We start from the raw sequence: 22,042 nt of genomic DNA on the forward strand, positions 1-22,042 counted from the left end.
GTCCCGTCCCCGCCGCCGCCCCGCGCGGCCCCGCCGCCGGCCAGGATGCTGGAAGAAGCGGGCGAGGTGCTGGAGAACATGCTGAAGGCGTCGTGCCTGCCGCTCGGCTTCATCGTCTTCCTGCCCGCCGTGCTGCTGCTCGTGGCGCCGCCGCTGCCGGCCGCCGACGCGGCGCACGAGTTCACCGTGTACCGCATGCAGCAGTACGACCTGCAGGGGCAGCCCTACGGTGCGTGCACCCCGGCCTCGCCGGGCTCCCCGGAGCCCGGGCACCCGCCGCGCCGGCCTGGCCAGCTGCAGTGCAGCCCGCAGACCTCGCTTAGGCCACCCGACCCTTAGCCTTAGCCGAGCCGCAGACGAGTCAGAGCCTGCGTACGTGGACCCCTGCGTGGCGCCCAGCTCTGTCCGTCCCGTGCCCCTGGAGCCCTCAGCGCGGGCTCCGCTGGCCCCTGGCAAGGGCAGCGGGCCCCAGAACCCGGGGCTCCGACCCTCAGGCCAAGCTCCCTCTGCTCCTGGACCCTCGGATTCCCAGCTGGGCCGGAGTCGCACTGCCGAGGCCCCCTTCCCGGGACACCACCCCGGTGCCCATCCTCACTGGGCCGTGTCCCGGTGCCCAGAGCTCCCGCTTTGGGGGCGGATTTGGAGGTGAGCCTCCTGGCTTGGTTTCTGCCAGGCGGAGCCCCTGGGTGGGCAGTTCCAACCAGCCCTGACCCTGCACGGCCCAGGTACCCCCACTGTTTTCTGCTCAGTGCCAGTGTTGTCCCCTCGGGTCTCAGGAGCTCTGATCTCTAACCCAGACCTGGCCTCACGTCCAGGCCCATGTCTCCAGGCTCTGAGGGCCCAGCTCATGAGCCAGATTCCTTAGCCAAGGCCCCCGGCCCCCACTCCTTCCCATTTCAGTCCCCATGCCTGTGGCCTTGTGGGGTCCCTTAGACCCCGTGTCTTGTCCCTTCCTTCGGTGCACACACCCCCCCTTCGCCCAGCCTCCTCACCCTGGTACCGTACTTGCTCCCTGTGTCCAGGAATCCTGGATTGCCTCTGACCCTGCGGGGTCCTCTGTCCCAGACCTCCTGCCCCTGGAACGAGCACAGCTCTTTGGGTCCCCCTCCTGCCCCTTCTCCTTCCTCTCAAGGTCCTGATCCCAGCCCCTAAGCCTCAATTCTAAACTCCCTCATCTCTACTGGACTGTAGCTGTATCTGGTGTTCCAGAACCTTCTGGCCTCTGGGTTTTTCTCCCAGCTTGGTGCCTTAGGCCCCTGCAAGTGCAAGTCTGATCTCTCCATAAAGAGCTTCTGCCCCCGTTCTGATTGTCCTCGCCTCTGACCCAGTCTCCTCTTGGACTGTCTCCTCCTGTTAGAACATCTCAGTCCTAGCCTGAGCCCCACGGATCCCCAGCCCAGCCCTTGGGGAACCCCGGGCCCTGCAGACATGTCCAGACATCCTCTCAGATCCGTCCTCACCCCCAAAGTTAGGCCATTTCTGTTTAGAACAGTGGCTGTCAACCCAGGGGACGCTGGGTGATGACTTTGTGGTTGCCCCAAGTGGGGGTGCCCCTGGCATCCAGTGGGTGAGGCCAGGGATGCGACTCACCGGCCCTCAGTGCCCAGAATGAGAACGACCCTGCCCTGCATGGCTTCGGTGCCAGGGGGCTGACCTGAGTGGGTTACAGTGATGATCTTGACCTGAGGCCCCAGGCTCTGGAGGGGTGGGACGGAAGGCCCGGAGCCCCTGATGCCCTGGGCATGTTTTCGTGGAACGTTCCACGTTTGCGTGGGTGAAGGGCCTTTACCAGCGGCGTCTGGTGGAACTTTCTGTCTTGTGTGTCTTTGCTGTTTAACATGGGAGCCACGAGCCACAGGTGGCCACTGGGCACTGGAGATGTGGCCCAGCAAGGGAGGATGGGAGTTTGCAGTGTTGTGTCAGTTGTAATAAAGCGAATCAGCCAAGGGTGGCTGGCGGCCGCCAGAGGAACCTGTGCTCCAGAAGGCGCAGAGCCTGGAACCTGAGACAACCGGAGGCCGGGTGGGTCTCCGTCCGGCTTTCTTTTCCTCTGTCCTCCCTTCCCTGGGTTCATTGCCCCTCCTCCTCCTGGGATTCCCTCCCATTCCTTTTCGAGGCTTGACATCTTCCCCCGTGTGGCGTCCGTAAAGACCTTGGGCTCTGGGGGTGAGCCCGGGGGGGTGCCCCCCCGTCTCAGCCGAGAGCTGCTGGTGTGCAGCCCAAGGAGGCAGAGGCCCGGTGCGTGGGGGTCACGCACCCTCTTGACCCCGTGCCCCTCACACCGGGCTGTGTCCACCTGGGGAGACGCTGGAGGGATTGTTGGTGCCGTTGTTCTGGTGGGACCGGAGGGAGCCCTGGCCCTCTGGCGGCCAGCGTGGTCTCTGAGCGCCGGCCTGTAGGCCATCGCCGATTGCCGTCTCCCCTGTGTCTTCAGCACCCCCTCCGTGCCTGCGGGCTCCCCGCCTCCTGGTGCAAACCTCGCTCGGACTCTGCCTCCTTTCCTCACTTCCTGTTCTCTCCTCTTGAGAAATGCAGGCCGGCCGGCCGGCTGCTGGGAAGGAAAGGGGTGTGCTCTTTGTGCCGAAGTGCCAGCTGGGCTGAGGGTAATCCCGTCAGGTACAAGGCCGTGGGTGTGACCCCGCCACCGCCTCCTGGAAGACTGGCCCTCCCGGGGTGACAGGTCGCTTTAACAGCCTTGCGTGTGCGCCTTGCCGCGCTTAGCGGCCTGCTCATACCTGCCTCACTTGATCCCCTAGGCTGAGGCGAGGCCCTGGAAGAGGTGGCCACGCGAGCACCCCGTCAGGCCCCTCCACCCCTCGTGGTAAATAAAGTTTTATTGGCACACAGCCGTGGCCGCTGGTTGGCGTGCAGAACTGAGTACTTGAGGCGGGGCTGGCGTGGCCCGCAAGGTGAGAGGCGTGACCTCCCGGCCCTTGATAGAGCAGTCTGCGACCCCTGCTCGGGCCTGGTCCTGGCGAGAGAACTGGCAGCTTCTGTCCTGCCCGGTCGTGGCGCCCACCGAGCCCGACCTCTTCCTGTCCGGGGTCCGTGGCGGGGGCAGCTGCGCCGGCCTCAGCTTCACGTCGGCAAAGAGGGTCTCTGCCCCTGGGGCCCTCGGGGCCCGGGGGGCGGTTGGGGGCCCGTGTCCACCCGCCTCTGTTCTCCCCGCTTCCCTTCTGGGATCCTCCCCCGGGAAGGTGGAGTCCCGCTCCGTGAGGGAGCACCGGGCCTGGGAGGCCGAGTGTGGGGCACGGGGGAGGGGCCTTCCCGGACTCCCAGCGCTTCGAGGACCACCTGAAGGTCTTGCTGCCCTCGCCCTGCCTGGCCCTCCTGGGGCTCCCACGGCCAGTCTGAGTCAGGGAAAAGGCCCCTGGAGGGAGCACCCCACCCCCGGCCCTGGGGACGTTGGTCACCTTCGTGCCTTGGTCACAGGCCCCCTGCTCCCAAGATGGCCTTCCCTTTCCCTCCTGGGACGCTGACCCCTTTCCCCTGACCAGCCCCTTCCCTGGTCTGCCTGCCTTCTCCGGAGGCCGCGTTCCCGGAAAGCAGAGGTGGGGGCCGGGGGGCTGGCTCTGAGCTTGGGGCGTTCGTAGCCGAGCGTCCGTGTGGACACCTGCCCCCGCAGCTCTGACCTTCGGATGGCAAGGCCGGGCTCCCCATCATGACTTTGAGCATCCACTGTCCGGGTCTGGGATGAGAGGCCCCGGGGCCACATCCAGCCTCCCCCCTGCCCCCCCTGCCCCGCCCCGCCCCGCCCCGCATGTAACATGGTTGCTTGTTTTGGGCAGCCCGGGTTGGTCTGCAGCTGTTGAGGCGTTTTGCAATCGTTGCTTCTCTTTGCTGTTTGAGTGATTTGATGTAAAAATTGGGATTTTTTCTGGAGAGCTGCCTAGGTCCCCTTTCCCACCGTGCTTGGGAGGCAAACGGCCTCTGAGGGCCTGCCATGCACCACGCATGGGGACAGTGCCGCCGTGGGAAGTTACGTAGATGTTAGCGCTTGTCCAGGTGCAGGCATTTAGCGTCCGTGTGGCTTCTGGCCGGTTTTCTCCAGTGCGGCCCTCTCAGGGCTCAGGGCTCAGGTGCCTGTGTCTGGGGGAGACCCCTGTTCACCCCAGAAAAGCTCTCCACCATCCCGGTTCCAACCCACCTCTTGGATGGAGGGTGGGGGGGGGTGGATTCAGTTGCCTGGAAGCTCCGTCTCTAGCTCTCTCCCTGATTTTCTGGAACTTTCTTTAGCTCTCAGAAGAGAGTGAGAGATGGCCCTCGGCTGTAGAGCGGAGGCTCCGATCTGGGGCAGTCCTGTCCCGGGGGGACTCTGGGCCGTGTCTGGGGACACCTGAGCCCCCGGCACTGAGTGGGTGTGTCCAGGAATGCTGCCCCATCCCCCACGGCACCCAGGGAGGAGGGTCTTAGCTCTTAAGTGGTCCTTAGGGGCCCTGTGACTCACCAGAGTTTGAGTGGGTGCTGCACCTGTGGGCGGTGAGGCTCAGGCCTTGGCGGACGTGGTCTTGCCCGTGTCTGCCGTGCCTGGGGCCGCTGTGGGACACGTAGGGGGTGAGACCGTGGGGGCCCTCGAGTCCGTGGTTTCCAGGTGGGGGTCCCGGTGCCCCACTGAGGGAGGCCCTGCCCGCCCTCCTGCAGGCACTCGGAACGCAGTGCTCAACACAGAGGCCCGCACCATCGACGCGGACGTGCTGAGTCGCCGCTGCGTGCTCATGCGGCTGCTGGACTTCTCCTACGAGCAGTACCAGAAGGCCCTGAGGCAGTCGGCCGGCGCCGTGGTCATCATCCTGCCGCGAGCCATGGCCGCCGTGCCCCAGGACGTCATCCGGGTGAGTGCCCTCCGCCCTTCAGGGAGTGGGCTGCCGCCTCTTTGCCTCTTCGTCGTGGCCCCTGCCACCCCGGGGTGATCCTGTCCTTAAGGGGACACGCCTGTGATTGGGGAGCCCCTGGCATCCGGGGGGTGGGCTGGGGATGCTGCTGCCACCCCCACAGTGCCGAGGCGGCGACCTGCTTTGAATTAACGGGGTCTCACAGGCCCCCGTGAAACTCCACGGATGAAGAGGCTTTTGCAGATGAGATGCGGGGGTGGGGCTGTGGAGGGGGCTCAGCCTTACCGAAGCCTAGCTCGGGGGTGGGCGGGGGCTGCAGATCGGCAGAGTCTCGGCCTCCGGCCCCAGGACCGTGGCACGGCCGGTGCACCTCGTGTGCGGGCACCTTGTGCTCACTGTGTGCGGGTCCCTGCCGTCAGCCTAGGGTGCCGACATCTGAGGGTGTGATGGCCGTTGGGGCTGGGGCCGGCCCACAGTGACGCCAGATCTGACCCCAGACCTGGCCGGCTCCCTCTCTGTCCTCCCAGCCTGCTTTCTCCCTGGCGGGTACCGCCTGGGTGCCCATGGCGTTGCCACCCTCTCTCAGCCCTCTGTCCTTGTCCCGTCTGCGCCTACCCCCCGTCCCATCCTGTCCTCTCCGGTGTGATCCTGGCCTTATCAGCCAGCCTCATGGGAGGCTGCCTGTGCTCCCGGGACGGGCACTGCCCCCTGCCCCCCCCCCCCCCCCCCCCCGCAGGCCAGAAGCCCCCTAAGCAAGCCTCTCCTCCACAGCAATTCATGGAGACCGAGCCTGAGATGCTGGCCATGGAGACCGTGGTCCCTGTGTACTTTGCCGTGGAGGACGAGGCCCTGCTGTCTATCTACGAGCAGACGCAGGCCGCGTCCGCCGCCCAGGGCTCCGCCTCCGCTGCCGAAGGTAGGCTTGGGCTGCAGGACGGGGCTGGCGTGTGGGGTCCTGGCCTGTTGAGGGGCCGCGTCTCACAGCGAGCGCACGGCCCTGCACGCACCGGCTGTGCCACAGACCTGGGGCTGGAGGCCAAGACCCTGCCGTTCCGCGCCCCCGCCCCGCCCCGCCCCTGGTTCCTGTGCAAACAGAAGCCGGAGAACCACTGACTCGGGGAGGCGTTTCCCACGTTCAGCCTCTGATGGCTTATGGGAAACACAGACACCTGTTCCACCCGCCGAGGGTTCTGTCCTTGCCACCATATCATGCTGGAGTCTGTCGGGAAGGGGTGGCAGCGTCCTTGGGGAGGGAGGAAACCCGTCCTTCTGTTCCGTGGATCGGGGGCGTCCACGAGCTTGGCGCGGGGCAGGTGAAGCCGTCAGAGACGCCGGGGAAGGGACCTGCCTGCTACTCCCTTCTCAGCCGTGCGGGTGGCGGGTGTGACCGGTGCCAGGGCACGAGTGTCTTCCCTGCCAGGCTCTTTGCCCTGCCCAGTCCTCGCGCGGCGCCCCGGTTCACAGGGGCGGGCCTGTGTCCAGCTGGCCTTGGACTGAACCCCCGCCGTCTGGGGTGCTGGGGCCACAAGGATCCCGGCTCTGGTGCGGGAGCCCCCCGGGCCTGGGGCTGACGCTCCCCGACCTGTCCTCAGTGCTGCTCCACACCGCCACTGCCAACGGCTTCCAGATGGTCACCAGCGGGGTCCAGAGCAAGGCCGTGAGCGACTGGCTCATCACCAGTGTGGAGGTGAGTGGCCCTGCCTGCCACACTAAGACCTGGGGAGCGGGGCATCCTGCTCTCTGAGCTCAGCCCCACCTGTTCCCCACGGAGGGAGCCTCTGATAGGGAAATCGGGTCAGATCTCCCCACCAGCCCATCTCCTGCCTCCCATTGCCAGCCCCAGGCATACATCAGGTCTCTTCATCCTGCCTCAGGACCTTTGCACTGGCTGTCCCTGCCTCGCAGAGAGCTCCCCTTCCCGCTGTGGCCTTTTCTTTTCATATCATGATACCTCCAAGGCTGCATCCTCAGAACCTTCTGGGGACACACACCCCCCGTTGTCCACAGCTCAGCTGAGCTGGGAGAGAGCTGAGCTCTGGGTGTTGAAGTAGGCAATTAAAGCGGCAGGCCAAACATGAAGGAGTTCAGCCCGTAATCACCTCCCGTGGGGGTGGAAGCAAGCGTGTAGGCCGGAGGAAACCCTGACTCGGCTGCTCTGCTCTCCCCCGTGTCGAGGGTCAGCTCTGTCGGCAGCCGTGGGGGGCCTGGACGGAAAGCTCTGGCAGTTGCGTGGACCCAGGGTGGGGAGGTGGCGAGGGGGAGGGCTGGCAGTGGAAAAGCACAAAGTGGGGACTGTCTTCTTTTCATGGTGTCATCGTGTCCGTCGTGTCCCCCACCCCAGTGAGGAGGTCTCCCTGGAGACCGCCTGGGGGACCCTCACAGAGGCCCCGGAAGCAAAGGCACAGGGCAAGGAGCACAGATGGGGCAAGTGCATGGCCAGGGGCTGAGTGCCCGATGGCAGCCTGTCGGCCCGAGAACCCACATATAGTTTTAACCCGGGAGCCGGAGTCGTCCCGTGGCAGGCCTGACCCAGGCCTGGCTTTACTTCGTGTCCAGGGTTCGTCCCATCTGACACGCTCGGAGCCTGCGTGTCACTCTTTCTTTCCTACCGGCCCCGGCGCCGGAGGAGCTGAGACCGTGTCATCTCGGCCTGTGTGGTGTCCTGGGAGCCTGGCCAGGCGCCTGTGCACAGTAGGCCCTCAGCGAGCACTTGAGCCGAGCGTGCTGGTCGCCCCGGCCTCTGTCTGGGCCAGGCGGGCCTGAGTCCCCAGTGGCTCACTCCAGACGGCGCAAGGCTACTCGGCCAGCCCCTGGTGCCGGCGTGCGGGCTCAGTGCGAGTTGGGGTGCGGCTAGCCCTCCCCTCTCGAGAACTAAGCGAGTCCGCCTCGGGAGTTTAACCTGCTTTCTCCGTGAGCACCCTGAGCCCTGCTGTGTGCGGGAGGCAGCAGCGGGCGGGATGCCCTTCCTTCCTGGAAGAACTCCCCTGCAGTCGGGGGAGGTCCGAGGGTGGCAGGCGGGCACTTCGGCCCAGCGGGAGACGGGCTCTGCCGGGGCAGCCACGCCTGCAAAAAATGGCTCCTCCCTGTCCGCGCAGGGACCCTCGAGGACGCCAGACTGGCAGGTCTATAGCGGCGAGGGGAGTCGGGGCTCCGGGCGGGGTGGGCCGCCCGCAGGGACCGGGTGCAGGGGGCTGGGCAGGCCGATTCAGGACGTGGGGACGGCGCTGCCCCGTCTACGCGGTGGGTGAAATTCGAGGAGGAATACCTCCTCTAATCGTGAGAATCGTGCGAAGGATCGCGGCAGGGTCCTTGCATCGGGCTCCCGGAGGTGGGGCTGAGCAGCAGCCAGTCCGGGTACCGGGGGGTTAATAGCAGCGGAGCCGCCCGGGATCTGGTGGGTTCTTGCCTTTCAGGAGTCTCTTTCAGCCTGCCAGCCTGGCGGTCCTGGCCTGTGGTTCTAGAAACCTCTGCAGTGCCCTGAGCCCTCTGCCATCACTGTTATCTGGGTCAAAGCGGGGGGCATGGAGGAAGCGGGAGCGCTCGGCTGCCCCCCTACTCTCCCTGACCCCCGTTGGCTCACACAGCCGGTGCTGGGATCGGCCTGTCTCGAGAGGCCTGAGCCCGCACGGTCGGCAGTGTGCCCGTGGTCTCGGGCGGGGACCCACACCCGAGCTGTTGTCCCGGGTCTCGGCCGGCTCCCCGTGGACGGCAGCCAGGAGGGCTCGCCAGCGGCCGCTTCCCATCTGACGTGGCTAAGGCCCTCGCAGAGCTCGCCCTCTAGCTGGCAGGATCAGAAAAACGGCCTCAGCCGTGTGCTGGCAAAGACCCTGGGCTACCCCGTCCGACCTCTCTGCACCCCGGGACTAGCCTTGGACGGGAGGAGTAGAGGCTGAGGCCTTTGCTGACAAGAGGTGGTTCTGCTTTGTCACCCCCGTGACTTCAGCGAGGGCCGGTCCACACGTGCTGGGTCTCCAGCTGGGGCGCCGGGACCTGGACCCCGGACCCCGATGGGCTCCTGTGGCCACGTTCTGAACTGGCTGTGTCTCATCAGCAGAGCTCTGCTCCTGCCCTGATGGTGGCTCGGGGCTCAGCCTTCGAAAGATGGGTCGGGTCTCCAGTTGGGGAAGCACGACAGAGAGAGCAGTGGTCGGCGTGCTGCGGCCCTCGTGACTTCTCGTGTAAATAAAGTTTTATTGGCGCCCGGCCACAGCCATTGGTTCACGTATTGTCCGTGTCGGAGCCGGCAGGGCTCGAGAGACTGCCCCACCCCACGGGGGCAGCCGGAACTGTTTCTGGCCGTTGCCCCCCCCCCCCCCCCCCCCCACCAGTGTGCCCTTCACAGACTGTCTCTCTCTCTGCAGGGGCGGCTGACCGGGCTGGGTGGAGAAGACCTGCCCACCATCGTCATCGTGGCCCATTATGATGCCTTCGGAGTGGCCCCCGTACGTATGCGGGCACTTTGGGGAGGGGCCTGGGCACCCCCACCCCCAGCCCTGCTCCAGCCTAGCTCAGAGGTGGAGCGTTTCTGTGCAGTGTGGCTGGGGTCACAGCAGCCGCACCCGCCCTCTGAGGCCCAGGAGGATCCCTGGCACGGGTGGCATCGTGGAGCAGACACGGGCTAACCTGAGGCAGGTCTTGCGGCCAGGGTCCCGCGAGAGATGGGTGGCCGGAAATCGAGCCCAGGGTGTCCGTGCCAGGGTCCTCAGGACCCCTGCCAGGAGCAGGGATGTGTGCAAAGATTCCCAGGGGTGGGGGTGTGCTGGGAGGACCCCAAGGCCGTGGTTTTTATAAAGGATGAGAAGCAAATAATCTCAGGGCATAGGCACGGGGTGGGGGACGGCACAGGGACACCGGGCTAAGCTTCCAGAATCCTCTCCCAGCGTGTCCCTCAGGATGTGCTTAATTCCCCCAAACCGACACGTGAGGTGTGGTCTCCAGGGGGCGTAGAGACCCAGCGCCAGGTTCTCACCAGGGTCGGTCAGCAGGCCCCTCTGCCGGGCTCGGGCGGAGACCCCAGACCCCAGGAGGGGAGCGGGTCCTCGGCGCAAACCTCGTGTCTGCACGGACAGCTCCGGGACACGAGCCCCCGGCAGGTGAGGCTGGTGGGAGCCCCCGAGTCCAGTTTCAGACGCCGCTGAGGGCCAGCCTCGCCAGCAGTCCTCTGAGGAGGGAAGTGTCGGGCCTGCTGAGTTCTGCTGCCCTGCAGGCCTCCCCCACCCCCTCACCCCCTGCTGAGCTGTCTGAGCCCCCTGCACAGTGAGGTCACGGTCACTGCTCACTCTCACCAGCTTGTGAACAGTGCCTGTGGCTTCATCAGGAAAGTCTTGCTTTGAAAGAAAAACTGTCCAAAGCGAAGAGGTTGCCAGTGGCAGCCCGGCGTGAGGTCCTGGCCGTGTGACCATGGCAATGGGGAGCAGCCGTTCCAAGGGCCACCCCACCTGGGAGGCCAGCGGTCCCGGATGCCTGGACCCGCCAGGGCCCAGAGGCAAGGCCTGAGCTGTCCCCTCAGGATGCTCAGCCTCGTCGTCATTTTCCCTCCCGCCTCATCTGCAGCTTTTTAGATTATTTTGTTTTTAATCCCCCGCACCCTGCCTTGAAGTCTGCCTGCCTGCCTTCCGTGAGATGTAATTCATTTAAAAATTGTTCTTTTAAAGCAAATGTTTTAGTACAGAGTGGGACACTCAGAGCTGTGAAAACCATCACCGTCTACTTCCAGAACATTCTGTCACCCCACAAGTAGCCCCATCCCCATCAGCGGTCACTCCCCATCGCTCCCCAGATCCCACGAGCCCCCTTCCTGTCTGTGGATGAGCCTGTTCTAGACATTTCACACACGTGGCCTCACACGCCATGTGGCCTCTGGTATCTGGTTCCTTCCCTGAGCGTCCTGTTACCTTTTCCCCTGAATTTTAATGTATCAATATGTGATGTGTTGGCTACAGACTGTAACCTGGGGGGTCCCCAAGCCCTATGATAGAATCCAATTTTTTTTTATTATCTGATTACCATGTTGTTGGGAATGTTGCTTTTCTTACCTGATTACCGTGTTGTTGGGAGTGTTCCTTCGGATTACAGAATGCGGATGAGTCGGGGCCTTTCACAGCTGGCGGGGGGACGCCTGCACCGCCCTCCTGCCCCCCAGTAGCACAGGTGGGGGGGCAGGAAGGGGGGGCCGCGTTCGTGGGGCAGGTGCTCCGACCAGGCCGCCCCCGTGGGGCAGAGTCTTGGCGAGCAGGGCTGGAGCGGGGAGCGAGGCGTGGCCCAGAGGCAGGGTGCCGGGCTCCGGCTGCCAGGGCAGGGGTGGCGAAGTGACCTGCGGCCTCGTGTCCCTCCTGCCCGCAGTGGCTGTCCCACGGTGCGGACTCGAACGGGAGCGGCATCTCTGTGCTGCTGGAGCTCGCCCGCCTCTTCTCCAGGCTCTACACCTACAAGCGCACCCACGCCGCGTACGTGACAGCGGGGCGGGAGGGGCCGCGCACGCCCCCAGGAGTAACCGCGCCGAGGTCCCCCCGGGCGCCAGGCCTGGAGCTGAGCCCCACCCAGGTCCTGCACCCCAGGGACACCGGGTCCCGTCTGGGGCCGTCTGGCACTGAGTGGGTGGGTCCGGGGATGCCGCTCGCCCCCCACGGAGCCCGGGTCGCCCCACAGAGCGTCCACGGTGCTGGGACAGGGACACCCTGCTCTGAGGGGTCAGGACTCAGTGCCTGTGGGAGACCAGCTCCTCCTCGGGGGCCCGGTCTCCCCTCCACAGCCGACACCCGCTCTCCCCATGCTGCCAGGTACAATCTCCTGTTCTTTGCTTCTGGCGGGGGCAAGTTCAACTACCAGGGAACCAAGCGCTGGCTGGAAGATAACCTGGACCACACGGGTGAGCGGCCCCGGGGGGGCGGGGGCGGGGCCCGCAGAGAGGCCCCGCCCCTCCCGCCCCTCCCAACCGCTCTTGCCGCCACGCAGACTCCAGCCTGCTCCAGGACAACGTGGCCTTCGTTCTGTGCCTGGACACCGTGGGCCGCGGGGACAGCCTGCACCTGCACGTGTCCAAGCCGCCCAGGGAGGGGACGCTGCAGCACGCCTTCCTGCGGGAGCTGGAGACGGTAGGTGCCGGAGCGCGTGCCCGCTGCTGCCTGGGGTCTCTGGCCCCGCGCGCGCTCGTTGCCTCGCGGGCGCGTCCGGCAGGCTGGTGATCGGGCGCTTTGTGCATGCTGGCGCCCGAGGGCTAGGGAGCCGGGAACCCTCTTGGCTCCCAAGGCCCTGTGTGAACGTCCGTGGTCTGAGCTGGCGCGGGCCCCCCTCCGCGGAGACCGGCCGGCATCCGGGGCGGGGGTGTCGCCCTGATGGGCCCCGCCCCCGCACAGGTGGCCGCCCACCAGTTCCCGGAGGTGCGGTTCTCAATGGTGCACAAGAAAATCAACCTGGCGGAGGACATCCTGGCCTGGGAGCACGAGCGCTTTGCCATCCGCCGGCTGCCTGCCTTCACCCTGTCCCATCTGGAGAGCCACCGCGACGGCCAGCGCAGCAGCATCATGGATGTGAGGTGAGTGTGGGCGCGGCCGCGAAGCCTCCCCTCCGTCCATGCCCGGTTGTGAGCGATCTTTGAGGGGCGACACTGTAGGTGCAGGTGCCTGGATGGAGGGAATGAACCCGAAACGTGGGTGGTCGGGAAGGGGCCAGCGTTGGCTGAGGACCCTAGGAACAGTGGGGGCCAGGGGCCTGGGGTCGGATTACTGAGTGTCCCTCGTTAGCGATGGGGAGGCTGCGTGAGTGGTTCGGGGTCCCCTGGCCCCCACATGTGATGTCCAGACCCCACGCGTGACTTTCAGACGCTGGGCACCTCGGTCTACCCTGCTTCCCACATGCTGCAACATCTGTCCCTGGGCCTTTGCACCGCCGTGCTGAGGCCTGGCGAGTGGTGCCCTGTCTCGTGTCTCCTAGGGAGCCCTCCCCACCCCTTTCTTCCTCACCATCTGTCTTCAAGACCCTGTGCACCTCTGGCTTCTGCCATTTTTGACTTCACTTCTCGTTCGTGGCTCCCTGTGGCCTGTCGGCCCTCAGTGGGATCAGGGTTTTATGGTGGCCTTGGGGCTGGGCCCAGCCTGTTGCTGAACATGTCTGCTGGGGGATGAGAAGCTGGTCCTCGAGGAGGCCCTGCCGGGCAGTGGGTGAGGCCTAGAGAGAGAGCAGGTGTGGGCGGGGTGTTGACTGTTCCTGGGGCATCAGGGAGGCTTCTTGGAGGAGGCGGTGCTACAGTCGAGGAGCGTCCGGAGAAGGGTGTTCCGGGCGGAGAGAGCGGGAGGGAAGGGGCTGGGCCCTGGCTAATCCCTCCGCCTTCCCGCCTTCCCGGTGGGGCCCCGCGCTGCACACACTCGGCTCGGCGGTGTTTTGCACCAGAGATCCTTTTCCGGGTCTGTGTGTTGCCTGCGCGGCCTCAGGAGGGTGTCTCTGTGTCTGTGCGATTTCCCCCCTTCGTGTAAGGACCCAGGGCTCATCCCCTGCAGCGCGACCTCGCCTTCACTGGTCACGTCCGTGGAGGCCCCGCTTCTCAGGCAGGGCCTCTCCCCAGGCTCTGGGTGGGCGTGAATGTGGGGACGTGTTCACCCGACCCAGGACGTCACATCAGTGATGTCCGCCACAACCGCGGGGGCGGGTCCCCCCTGGCCACCCCCACGTTCCCCATGAGGAAACTGAGGCCCAGAGCCGCTCGTCATTCCAGGCAGATGCTGGGGAGGCGCCCGCCCTGCCCGAGGCGGCGGCTGTGGCCTTTTTTGTTTTTATCATCATTGGAAATACGACCACTCTTTTTCTGGTGGTTTCAACTGATGCTGATTCCAGACACATACGTGTGTTTTCTTCGCACCTGCCCTAAGGTCCCGGGTCGACTCTAAAACCCTGACCCGCAACACCAGGCTGGTCGCGGAGGCCCTGACCCGAGTCATCTACAACCTGACCGACAAGGTGAGCCCCCACCGCACCCGCCGGCTCCCGGCCCGCCCCGCCGGGCGGCCAGACTCAAGGTGCGTCCCCCCCCCGACTGTCTCCACAGGGCACCCCCCCAGACATGCCGGTCTTCACGGAGCAGATGGTAACGGCCGGGCTGGGGGCGGGGCGGGGGGGCGGGGTCCTGTGACCGCGGCGCGTGCCCCGCAGCAGATCCAGCAGGAGCAGCTGGACTCGGTGATGGACTGGCTCACCAACCAGCCCCGCGCGGCCCAGCTGGTGGACAAGGACGGCACGTTCCTCAGCACCTTGGAGCACTACCTGAGCCGCTACCTGAAGGAGGTGAAGCAGCACCACATCAAGGCGGACAAACGGTGAGGCGCGTCTACCCGCCCCCCCCCCCCCCCCGACAGCCGCGTGGGCTGCGGCTCCCCCCTCAGCAGGCGCCCCGGGGGCTTCCAGAGCAGATGGAGACAGTGCACGGAAATAAAACAAGAAGTTCAAAGTACGGGTGGCCAGTTAAATGCGATTCCACGTAAACGCTTATTTACGCGTTCTTGTTTAGCGTAAGTATGTCTCCTGTAGCGTTTGGGATATACTTATACTGACGGCCGATTTTTCTTTATTTAAAATCCGAACGTAACTGATGTCCTGTGTCTAATTGGGCAGCCTTGTATCCCCACCGCCCTCTGGCCCTTTCGTGCTCTGGTGTCGTGACTCGTACCCCCGGTCCCCGGTCTGCCGTCAGGATGCTCCTCCCCACCACGGGCCACCTGGGTTTTGTCTTTTTTTCTGCTCGGAGCCCCCCACGTGGGCCAAGCTGGCACCTCAGGGCCTTGTGGCAGGAGGGAACCTGCAGGTGTCCACAGCCAGGAGATCTCCCCACACTGCTTGGTGCCCTTTGCTGGCTTTTTACCTTCTCCCAACTCATGGTGTGCCTGAGAGTCAGAACCCTTGGGCGGAAGAAGAAACCGAGGCTCAGAGTGGACCCACGGCTGTGGAGCCAGGGCCTCTGATTCCCAGACCACCTTGCCCTCTCTCTATGGAAATGCTTTCCAGACCAGTAAATTCCTAGCAGTCACCCTACTCCATTTTTAAAGAGTGTTCTGACGCCCAGAAAAGCAATAGGAAAGAGGTTACTTCAGGATAAAGAATAGTTCTTCCCCAGGAGGGTGAGTGGCAGCTTTGCCCAAGCATGCGTGCGCACGCGCGCACACACACACACACACACACACACACACACACACACGTGTGCTCCCTCCCCCATTCTGGGTCCACGGGCCCTCCAGGCGGTCTGGTTTCTGGGGGACACAGAACGTGGCCCCGCTGCTGGGTGACCCTGCTGAGGAAGTGCTCTCTCCTCAGGGACCCCGAGTTTGTCTTCTATGACCAGCTGAAGCAGGTGATGAATGCCTACAGGTGAGCTGCCCTGGGTCACTGCCCGTGGCGTGCGGTCCAGGGACACGGAGGCAGCCCGCACCCTCCCCTGACCCCGCCGACGCCCCGGTCTCCCTCAGGGTCAAGCCAGCCATCTTCGACCTGCTGTTGGCCGTCTGCATCGGCGCCTACCTCGGGATGGCCTACACGGCGGTCCAGGTGAGCCGGGGGAGGGCCGGGAGGGGGCTCACCCAGCCAGCTGCGTGCTCCCCCCCACCCTGCCTAGCAGGACGTGACCCCCAGGCAGCCCTTGGGCCCAGCTCTCACTCACATCCCCCCTACAGCACTTCGACCTCCTGTACAGAACCGTTCAGAGACTGCTCGTGAAGGCCAAGGCGCAGTGACGCCCCCGCCTGCCACCCCTCCCCACGCCACAGCCGGCCGGCACCCCGAATTACAGAGCTTTTCCGTGTTGCTCTTGAGGACTTGGGGGGTTCTTTCTTTTCTGTCCCGTGAACTCTCTGGGAGGAGCATTTGGTGGAGGCCCCGGGGCCGGGCCCTGGACTTGGGGACAAGTCTGCGGACGAGCCCCCCGCCCCGGAGGCGATCCCCCAGCCCTCAGGGTTCACGGGCTGCAGGATGACCAGAAAGGCACCCGGCACGTCCCTCCTTTTGCCCGCAACGCTGACCGGCGACTGCAGGCTGAGGGGCAGGGGGCCGCCCCCCTCTGGCCCCGTCCACCTGGTGATGTGGGTGCTCAGCCTCTTGTCTGCCGGGCAGCACCAGCCCATCCCTCGGAGGCTGGGTCCCCCCACCCTGGCCTCTCGCCTCGGGTGCGGCCTTGGAGCACGTGTCCCCCGAGCCCGTGGCTTGTCACAGCCTCTGCCCTCCCGCCGTGCCCGGGGCACTTGAGCCTGTCCCTTGGGGACCCGGCTGCCCCGACGCCCCTGGGGCGGGAGACAGGCGTGGAGAGAGGAGGCACCCTAGCCCTCTGCCCCTTCCCTTGGTCTCTCTGGGCCTCGGTCTCCTCACCTGTGGAGTGGAGGCTGTGTTCTGGGGGCATCCGGTGCCCCCGTGTCTGAGGACGGCACCCAGGCTGGGGATCGAGGAGAGCGTTTGCTGGAGAAGACGTGGCTGTGGGGCCCACGGGGCTGCTGCCCTTCCCGGGACCTGGGACCTGGAGAGGAAGGTCTGGGCCTGAACCCCACAAATCAGGCTCCTTGGAAGGGAAGGGTGTGGAGGGGGCCTCCAGTGCTGCTGAGATTGATCTCAGGGAGACCCAGGCGAACCGATTCATTAGCAATATAATCAGTGAGGTGTTCTGTGCCGAGGGGAGGGTCAGGATGAGGGAGGCTCTGGGCACCTGCCTCAGCCCCCAGGGAGGCCTTAACGGAGGGTCTGGAGAGCAGGGGGACCGCTCCCTCCCACGTGCCCCCCCCCCCCCCAGCCAGCCCTCCCCAGAAGCCAGCTCACCACCCACTGCAGGGACGGGCTCCTGGGGGCTGTGTCTCCGTCTCCACCTTGGGCCTCCTGCCTTCGCCAAGCCAGACCATTCCTGTCCCAGCCCCCCAGGCACAGGGAGGGGCAGGTGTGGGGTCTACAGGCTCTCCTGCCTCTGCACCACCCCCCCTTGCCCTGCTGGGTGGCCTGTCTCCCCCAGAGACTGTTTACCGAGTGCCCAGCCAGCCCGGCCACCTCTGGGGGCAGGACTCGAGGACCGGTGTTGGCCCGTCTTCCCCACGTGTGCCTGCCCAGTGGGTGTCCCTCCTGCTGGGGCAGCCGTCAGGACTGCTAACTGTTCAGAGCTCAGGCTGGTTGGGGACGGACTTGGACGATCAGAAAATAAAGCCATATCGAATGATCCGCCTCTCGTGTCCTGTCCGGGAGGTGCTTCTAAGGTGTTTTGTGCTCCTTGAGGGGCCTTGGGCCAGGTGAGCGGGGTCGGTCCTTCCTGCCCCCCCAGCTGCCAGCTGAGGGTGGAAACCCACTCGCTGTCCAGTGGGATCACGTGTGTTTGATTCCTGGGGCAGCTGTACCCCAACCGGGCACCCTGAGCAAGTTTCTGGTCTCCCAGCTCTGGAGGCCAGAAGTCAGGGGCAGGGCATGGGCAGGGCTGGCTCCTGGGTCCCCGACAGTCTGTTCCTGGCTCTCTCGGGTCCCTTGGCTTGTAGGCGTGTGGCTTCAGCTGTGCCTGCACATTCCGTCTGCTTCTCTCCCGCTCTCAGGCCCCCACCCCTGGGGCAGTACCACAACCTCTCTGCTGATAAATATGCAAAGACCCTCTTTCCAGAGAAGGTCACGTGCTGAGGCTCTCTTGGGTGTGAATCGGGGCTGGGGGGGCAGGGGGCTGTATGCAGGCTGCCCCCATCATCCCGCCTCCCCTGGCCCCCAGTCCCAAACCAGTCTCCAGGGCGGTCCGGGCCGGAGCACAGCCACTGCGGCGCTCGGGTGCAACGCTCCACTTTGGGTTTACAGGGCCCGGGTCTCTGCTCCAGGCCTGGGAGCTCTCGCCAGGTGCCTGCCCCCCCAGGCTTACCCTGCTCGGCTCCACCCAGATCTGTCGGCCGGTTAACGGCGTCCGTGTGTCCTCTGTGGTGTTCAGTGAGAACAAACAAGGTGTTCTCAGGGGCTGGTGTTCTGATGTGGGAGAGGACAGCCTGCGCGCAGTCTCAGAGCTCCGAGCCGCCGGCAGGTAGTGTAGACGGGCTGCAGGGAGTCCCGGAGGGGATCCTTCGCTCGGTGGCGTGCTCGCGGGCGCCCTCCCGTGGCCGCTGCGGGGAGGACGAGGGCGGGAGGCCTCCAGGACCCGAGGACCGCGCAGGTCCAGGCGGAAGGATGGGCTGGACGGGGCGGGGGAGGGGGAGGGGATACCGGCGCCCGAGGGGAGGGGCCACCGCCGTGGTGGGCTGGGCCTGGAGCGAGGACTGGCCGGGTTTCCCCAGGGACCCCCAGCCCCAGCGTCGGGACCATCTCCCTTCCCCTCGGCCCTCCCCCGCCCCCGCCCCCCCCCCCCCCACGGACCCAGGTAAAACTCCGCACGGTTCAGAGGGAGAAGCCAGACGGTCATCTACTCGTGTTAACGTACACGGATTTTTCCTTTTCCTTTTTACACACAAAGTTCCATGGCCTGAAAACGGGAAAACGGAGGCGCCCGGGTGGGGTGGCGCAGTCGGTTGAGCGTCCGACTCGAGCTCAGGTCACGATCGCACGGTTCGTGGGTTCGAGCCCCGCGTCAGGCTCTGTGCTGACAGCTCACCTTCAGATCTGTGTCCCGCTCCCTCCCTGCCCCTCCCCTGCTTGTGCTCTGCCTCTCTCAAAAATCAACATAAATAAATAATTAATTTTAAAAAAAGAAACCAGGAAAACAAGCCACCAATCACTGTAGCTGGAGTTTTTTCCGTCCTGTTTCCTAGAGTGTGTGGTGTATATGAAATCTCATTTTGAAAATCGCATAAGTTTTAAATACGGTTGACCCTTGACATGGGTGTTAGGGACGCTGTCGAAACTCTGCATACAACTTTTGACTTCCCAGAGCTTGACAACTGATAGCCTCCACTCGACCAGAAGCCTGAGCAATGATGCCAGCAGCCGATGAACACAATAGTGTGTTACGAGTTACCGGCTGCGATACGTGTGTTACGTGTGTTCCTTGCTGTGATGTGTGTGTGTTAGCCGTGTTCCCTGCTGCGATCTCTGTACGTTGTGTGTTACCTGATCTGATCTGTGTGTTATGCGTGCTACCTGCTGGGATATGTGCATGTTCTGTGTGTTATCTGCTGTATTCTCAAAGTAAGCTGGGGAGAGAAAGTTAACTCTAGTCACGATCACGAGGAAGAGGAGACAGATCCCAGCGCTGTGCTGTAAAAGAGGCACGTGCAAGGGGACCCACTCGGTTCAAACGCGTGTTGTTCAAGGCTCAGCCTGGTTTCTCGCAGTGTGTGGTGTGAGGTACCAAGACGCAGTGTCGACACCACCTCACGTGTGAACGTACGACTGCTCTGGAACGGTCCCTCCCTCTCCGTCGCCACCTGTCCCAGTGCCCTCTTCGTCCCCAGGCGACAGCCCATCGTGTCACTGCGGACTAGTGTCATGAGGCTGTGGAGTCAACCAGTCCTTGCCCACCTGCCATGTGCCAGGTGCCACGCCGGGCCGGGGGAGACACGGAGGGAGACACTCTCCCAGCCACACCCTGAGGCTCGCCGTCTGCTGGGAAGACGGGTGACTAAGGAAAGAACAGATGGGGACTGGACGGTGAGAGGCCCTAAACTAGGCCGTTGAGTAAAGTCGGAATGACAAGGATTAAGCCGTGGGGAAATTAGGGACGGTGGTCCAGGCATCCGGCACAGCCTGTGCAAAGGCCCCGGGGCAGGACGGTGCCTGGTGTGTGGGAGGAGCAGTGTGAGCCATGGGGAGAGAGGGAGGCGGGGAGGGCCCTGCGGGCCCTCCAGCGAATCGGCAGGGCCTCTGCCTCTTACTCCCAACGTGTTGAGGAATGTGGGGAGGAGGTGGGCCGAGGGGAGGAGGGATGGGGCCCGGCTTGCGTTTGGAAAGGTCACTGGCTCCCGGAGGATGGTCGGGAAGGTGACTTTGTTCCGTGGGCCTCCTCGGTGTGGATAAGTGAAGTGTCATTAGCCCTGGGCAGCGGCAGCAAATGATTTGGGCGAAGGTGAAATCCAACAAGCATCCTGCAGCCTCCGTGAGGACCCCACGGGGGTCACACGTGGCTTTGACCTCTACCCCAGGGGCCTTTGTTTTGAGGCAGTAAAACACAAGTGAACCTCCTTCCAAGCCACCTCGGTCTCCCTGGAGTCACCGTCCCCAGCCTGTATCCTTCTTGTTCTTCAGAGACCCGGACACTTTTCAGCCGTGTCGTGTGTGCGGCTTCAACATTTTACACCAACAGCATCAAAGTGTCCTGGTCTGGCGTCCTCTTACACACGCACGTCCCTTTTTTGTCGCCGTCTAATATTCCGTCCCGGGAAGCTGCCTGGAGGGACCCACTTTCCTGCTGACGGACGCATAGCTTTCCCCAACCTTCGGCCATCACAAACCTTCCCGGGTGCCTTTCGGAGCCCTGGGGGGAGCCCATGCACCCGGAGGTCAGCACGCTGGGGCCCGTGGCCTAGGCCGGCTACCCGTGGCTGTAAATAAAGTTTCACTTGCACGTGGCCACGCTCCGCTTGTTACGTATCATGGGCACTGGAGCTGAGCGGGGAGTGGGGGAACCCTGTGCCCCCCCCAAGCCCAAGATGTTTGCCCCCCAGCCCTCTCCAGGAAGAGCCTGCGATCCCCCACCTCCGTGGAGAGACTGTCCAGAGAGCAAGGTGGAGCCGTGGTTGTTTGGCACTGAGCACACACTCGCGGCCTCTGAGAGACGCTCCTGCTTCTGATCCGTCCGGAGGCCCGGGGAGGGGTGAGCCGGCTGCTGAGGACACGTGGTTCCAAGGGGCTGCAGAGATGTCTCCACCCGTCGTGGCCCAGGACTCCAGGGGCCGGCCCGAGACCAGAGAGATCTCTGGGAAGAAGGCACGAGAGAGAGAGAGAGAGAGAGAGAGAGACAGAGAGAGAGGCTCATGGCGGGCACGGCTCTAAAGGGACAGATGGGGGTGCTAACCCCGTGCTTCCCAAACATTTGCTTTCTGTTTCCTAACTTTAAAAAAAAATTTTTTTTTTTAATGTTTATTTTTGAGGGAGACAGCCTGTGAGCAGGGGAGGGGCGGAGAGAGAGGGAGACACAGAATCCGATGCAAGCTCCAGGCTCTGAGTTGTCAGCCCAGAGCCCGACGCGGGGCTCGAACTCACAAACCGTGAGATCGTGACCTGAGCCGAAGTCGGACGCTCCACTGACCGAGCCACCCAGGCGCCCCTGTTTCCTAACTTTTTATCTGGACATCATTTCAGATTTACGGAAACGTTCTAGAAACACCCGGAAGTTTTTAAAGCCTCCGTGCAGTCTGCAAACGCTGACATTTCACATCTGCTTCCTGCGTTTCTCCCTCTCCCTGTCTGTCCCCTCACCCCGCTCCTAAACCCAAATGCGTTTCCTAAAGTGCCCTCCTCACAGAGCACCCGCCCAGCTCAGGAAGCGGACACCAATAAAGATGACAGACTGACTCCAGCGTTGGTCATTGTCCCCACCAGCATCCTCCGTGGTAAAGAACATTCCGGATCACGCCCGCCTTCCGGGATTCTGTCTCTCTAGCCTCCTTTACCCCTGGAGCACTCCCCACCTTTGTGTCTTAGGATCTTGGCACTTTTAGGGGTCCTGGCCACTCTTCTGTAGAACAGCCCCCACAGTCCTGGCTTTCTGGTGTGTCCACAGGATGGGGTTCAGCTTCTGTGTTGGGGGAGGGCACGGGGATACCACAGACAGAAGTGAAACCCGGGTGCCATGTCCCGCCCGGGGCGTGAACCCTGGTGACGTGGCTAATGTGTCATCTGGGGTTTCTTCCCTTGGTGACCCCTAAGTTGTGGGGAGGTTCTGTGTGCGGACCCCGGTGCTCCTCAAAGGCCACCCTCCGGTCTGGGTGACACTCTGATGGCCATGGAGGGCGGGTGCCCCTCACCCCATCCCTCCTACATTTTTTCTTTTGCTTTGTATTTTTAAGTAAACTTTTTAAAAATTTATTGTTTTAATTTACATCCAAGTTAGCATCTAGTGCCACAATGATTTCAGGAGTAGATTCCTTAATCCCCCTCCCCCATGTAGCCCATCCCCCCACCCACCACCCCTCCAGTAACCCTCAGTTTGTTCTCCATATTTATGAGTCTCTTCTGTTTTGTCCCTTTCTTGTTTTTATGTTATTTTTGTTGCCCTTCCCTTATGTTCACCTGTTTTGTCTCTTAAAGTCCTTATATGAGTGAAGTCCTATGATATTTGTCTTTCTCTGACTAATTTC

At 63.7% G+C, this 22,042-nt stretch overlaps 1 protein-coding gene across 4 annotated transcripts; it reads left to right on the forward strand.

Annotated features, from left to right (window-relative positions):
- The first annotated feature begins 6 nt into the window (after positions 1-6).
- On the forward strand, positions 7-15,617 carry NCLN (nicalin). Of its 4 annotated transcripts, none has more exons than XM_049642330.1 (15): positions 7-229; positions 4,642-4,832; positions 5,604-5,748; positions 6,425-6,519; positions 9,194-9,274; positions 11,175-11,278; positions 11,612-11,700; positions 11,787-11,926; positions 12,188-12,366; positions 13,697-13,784; positions 13,873-13,911; positions 13,977-14,140; positions 15,132-15,185; positions 15,284-15,362; positions 15,488-15,617. In XM_049642330.1, the coding sequence occupies exons 1-15, from the start codon at positions 46-48 to the stop codon at positions 15,545-15,547; spliced, it is 1,692 nt and encodes a 563-aa protein (XP_049498287.1). In that variant the 5' UTR covers positions 7-45; the 3' UTR covers positions 15,548-15,617. The 4 variants fall into 4 exon arrangements, with proteins under 4 accessions (XP_049498287.1, XP_049498288.1, XP_049498285.1 ...); XM_049642331.1 differs by having other exon boundaries at positions 13,980-14,140; XM_049642328.1 differs by having other exon boundaries at positions 11,175-11,700.
- Positions 15,618-22,042: the final 6,425 nt, after the last annotated feature.

This window comes from Panthera uncia, chromosome A2 (assembly GCF_023721935.1).
Source record: "Panthera uncia isolate 11264 chromosome A2, Puncia_PCG_1.0, whole genome shotgun sequence".
Classification (NCBI taxonomy): domain Eukaryota; kingdom Metazoa; phylum Chordata; class Mammalia; order Carnivora; family Felidae; genus Panthera; species Panthera uncia.

What these genes read in the sequence shown, in the direction of transcription:
- NCLN (XM_049642328.1), top strand. Translation starts at nt 46, where the DNA reads ATGCTGGAAGAAGCGGGCGAGGTGCTGGAGAACATGCTGAAGGCGTCG. An exon ending in TCCTGCGGGAGCTGGAGACG is followed by an intron (nt 11,927 to 12,187) that starts GTAGGTGCCGGA and finishes GCCCCCGCACAG; the next exon opens with GTGGCCGCCCACCAGTTCCC. An exon ending in CACATCAAGGCGGACAAACG is followed by an intron (nt 14,141 to 15,131) that starts GTGAGGCGCGTC and finishes CTCTCTCCTCAG; the next exon opens with GGACCCCGAGTTTGTCTTCT.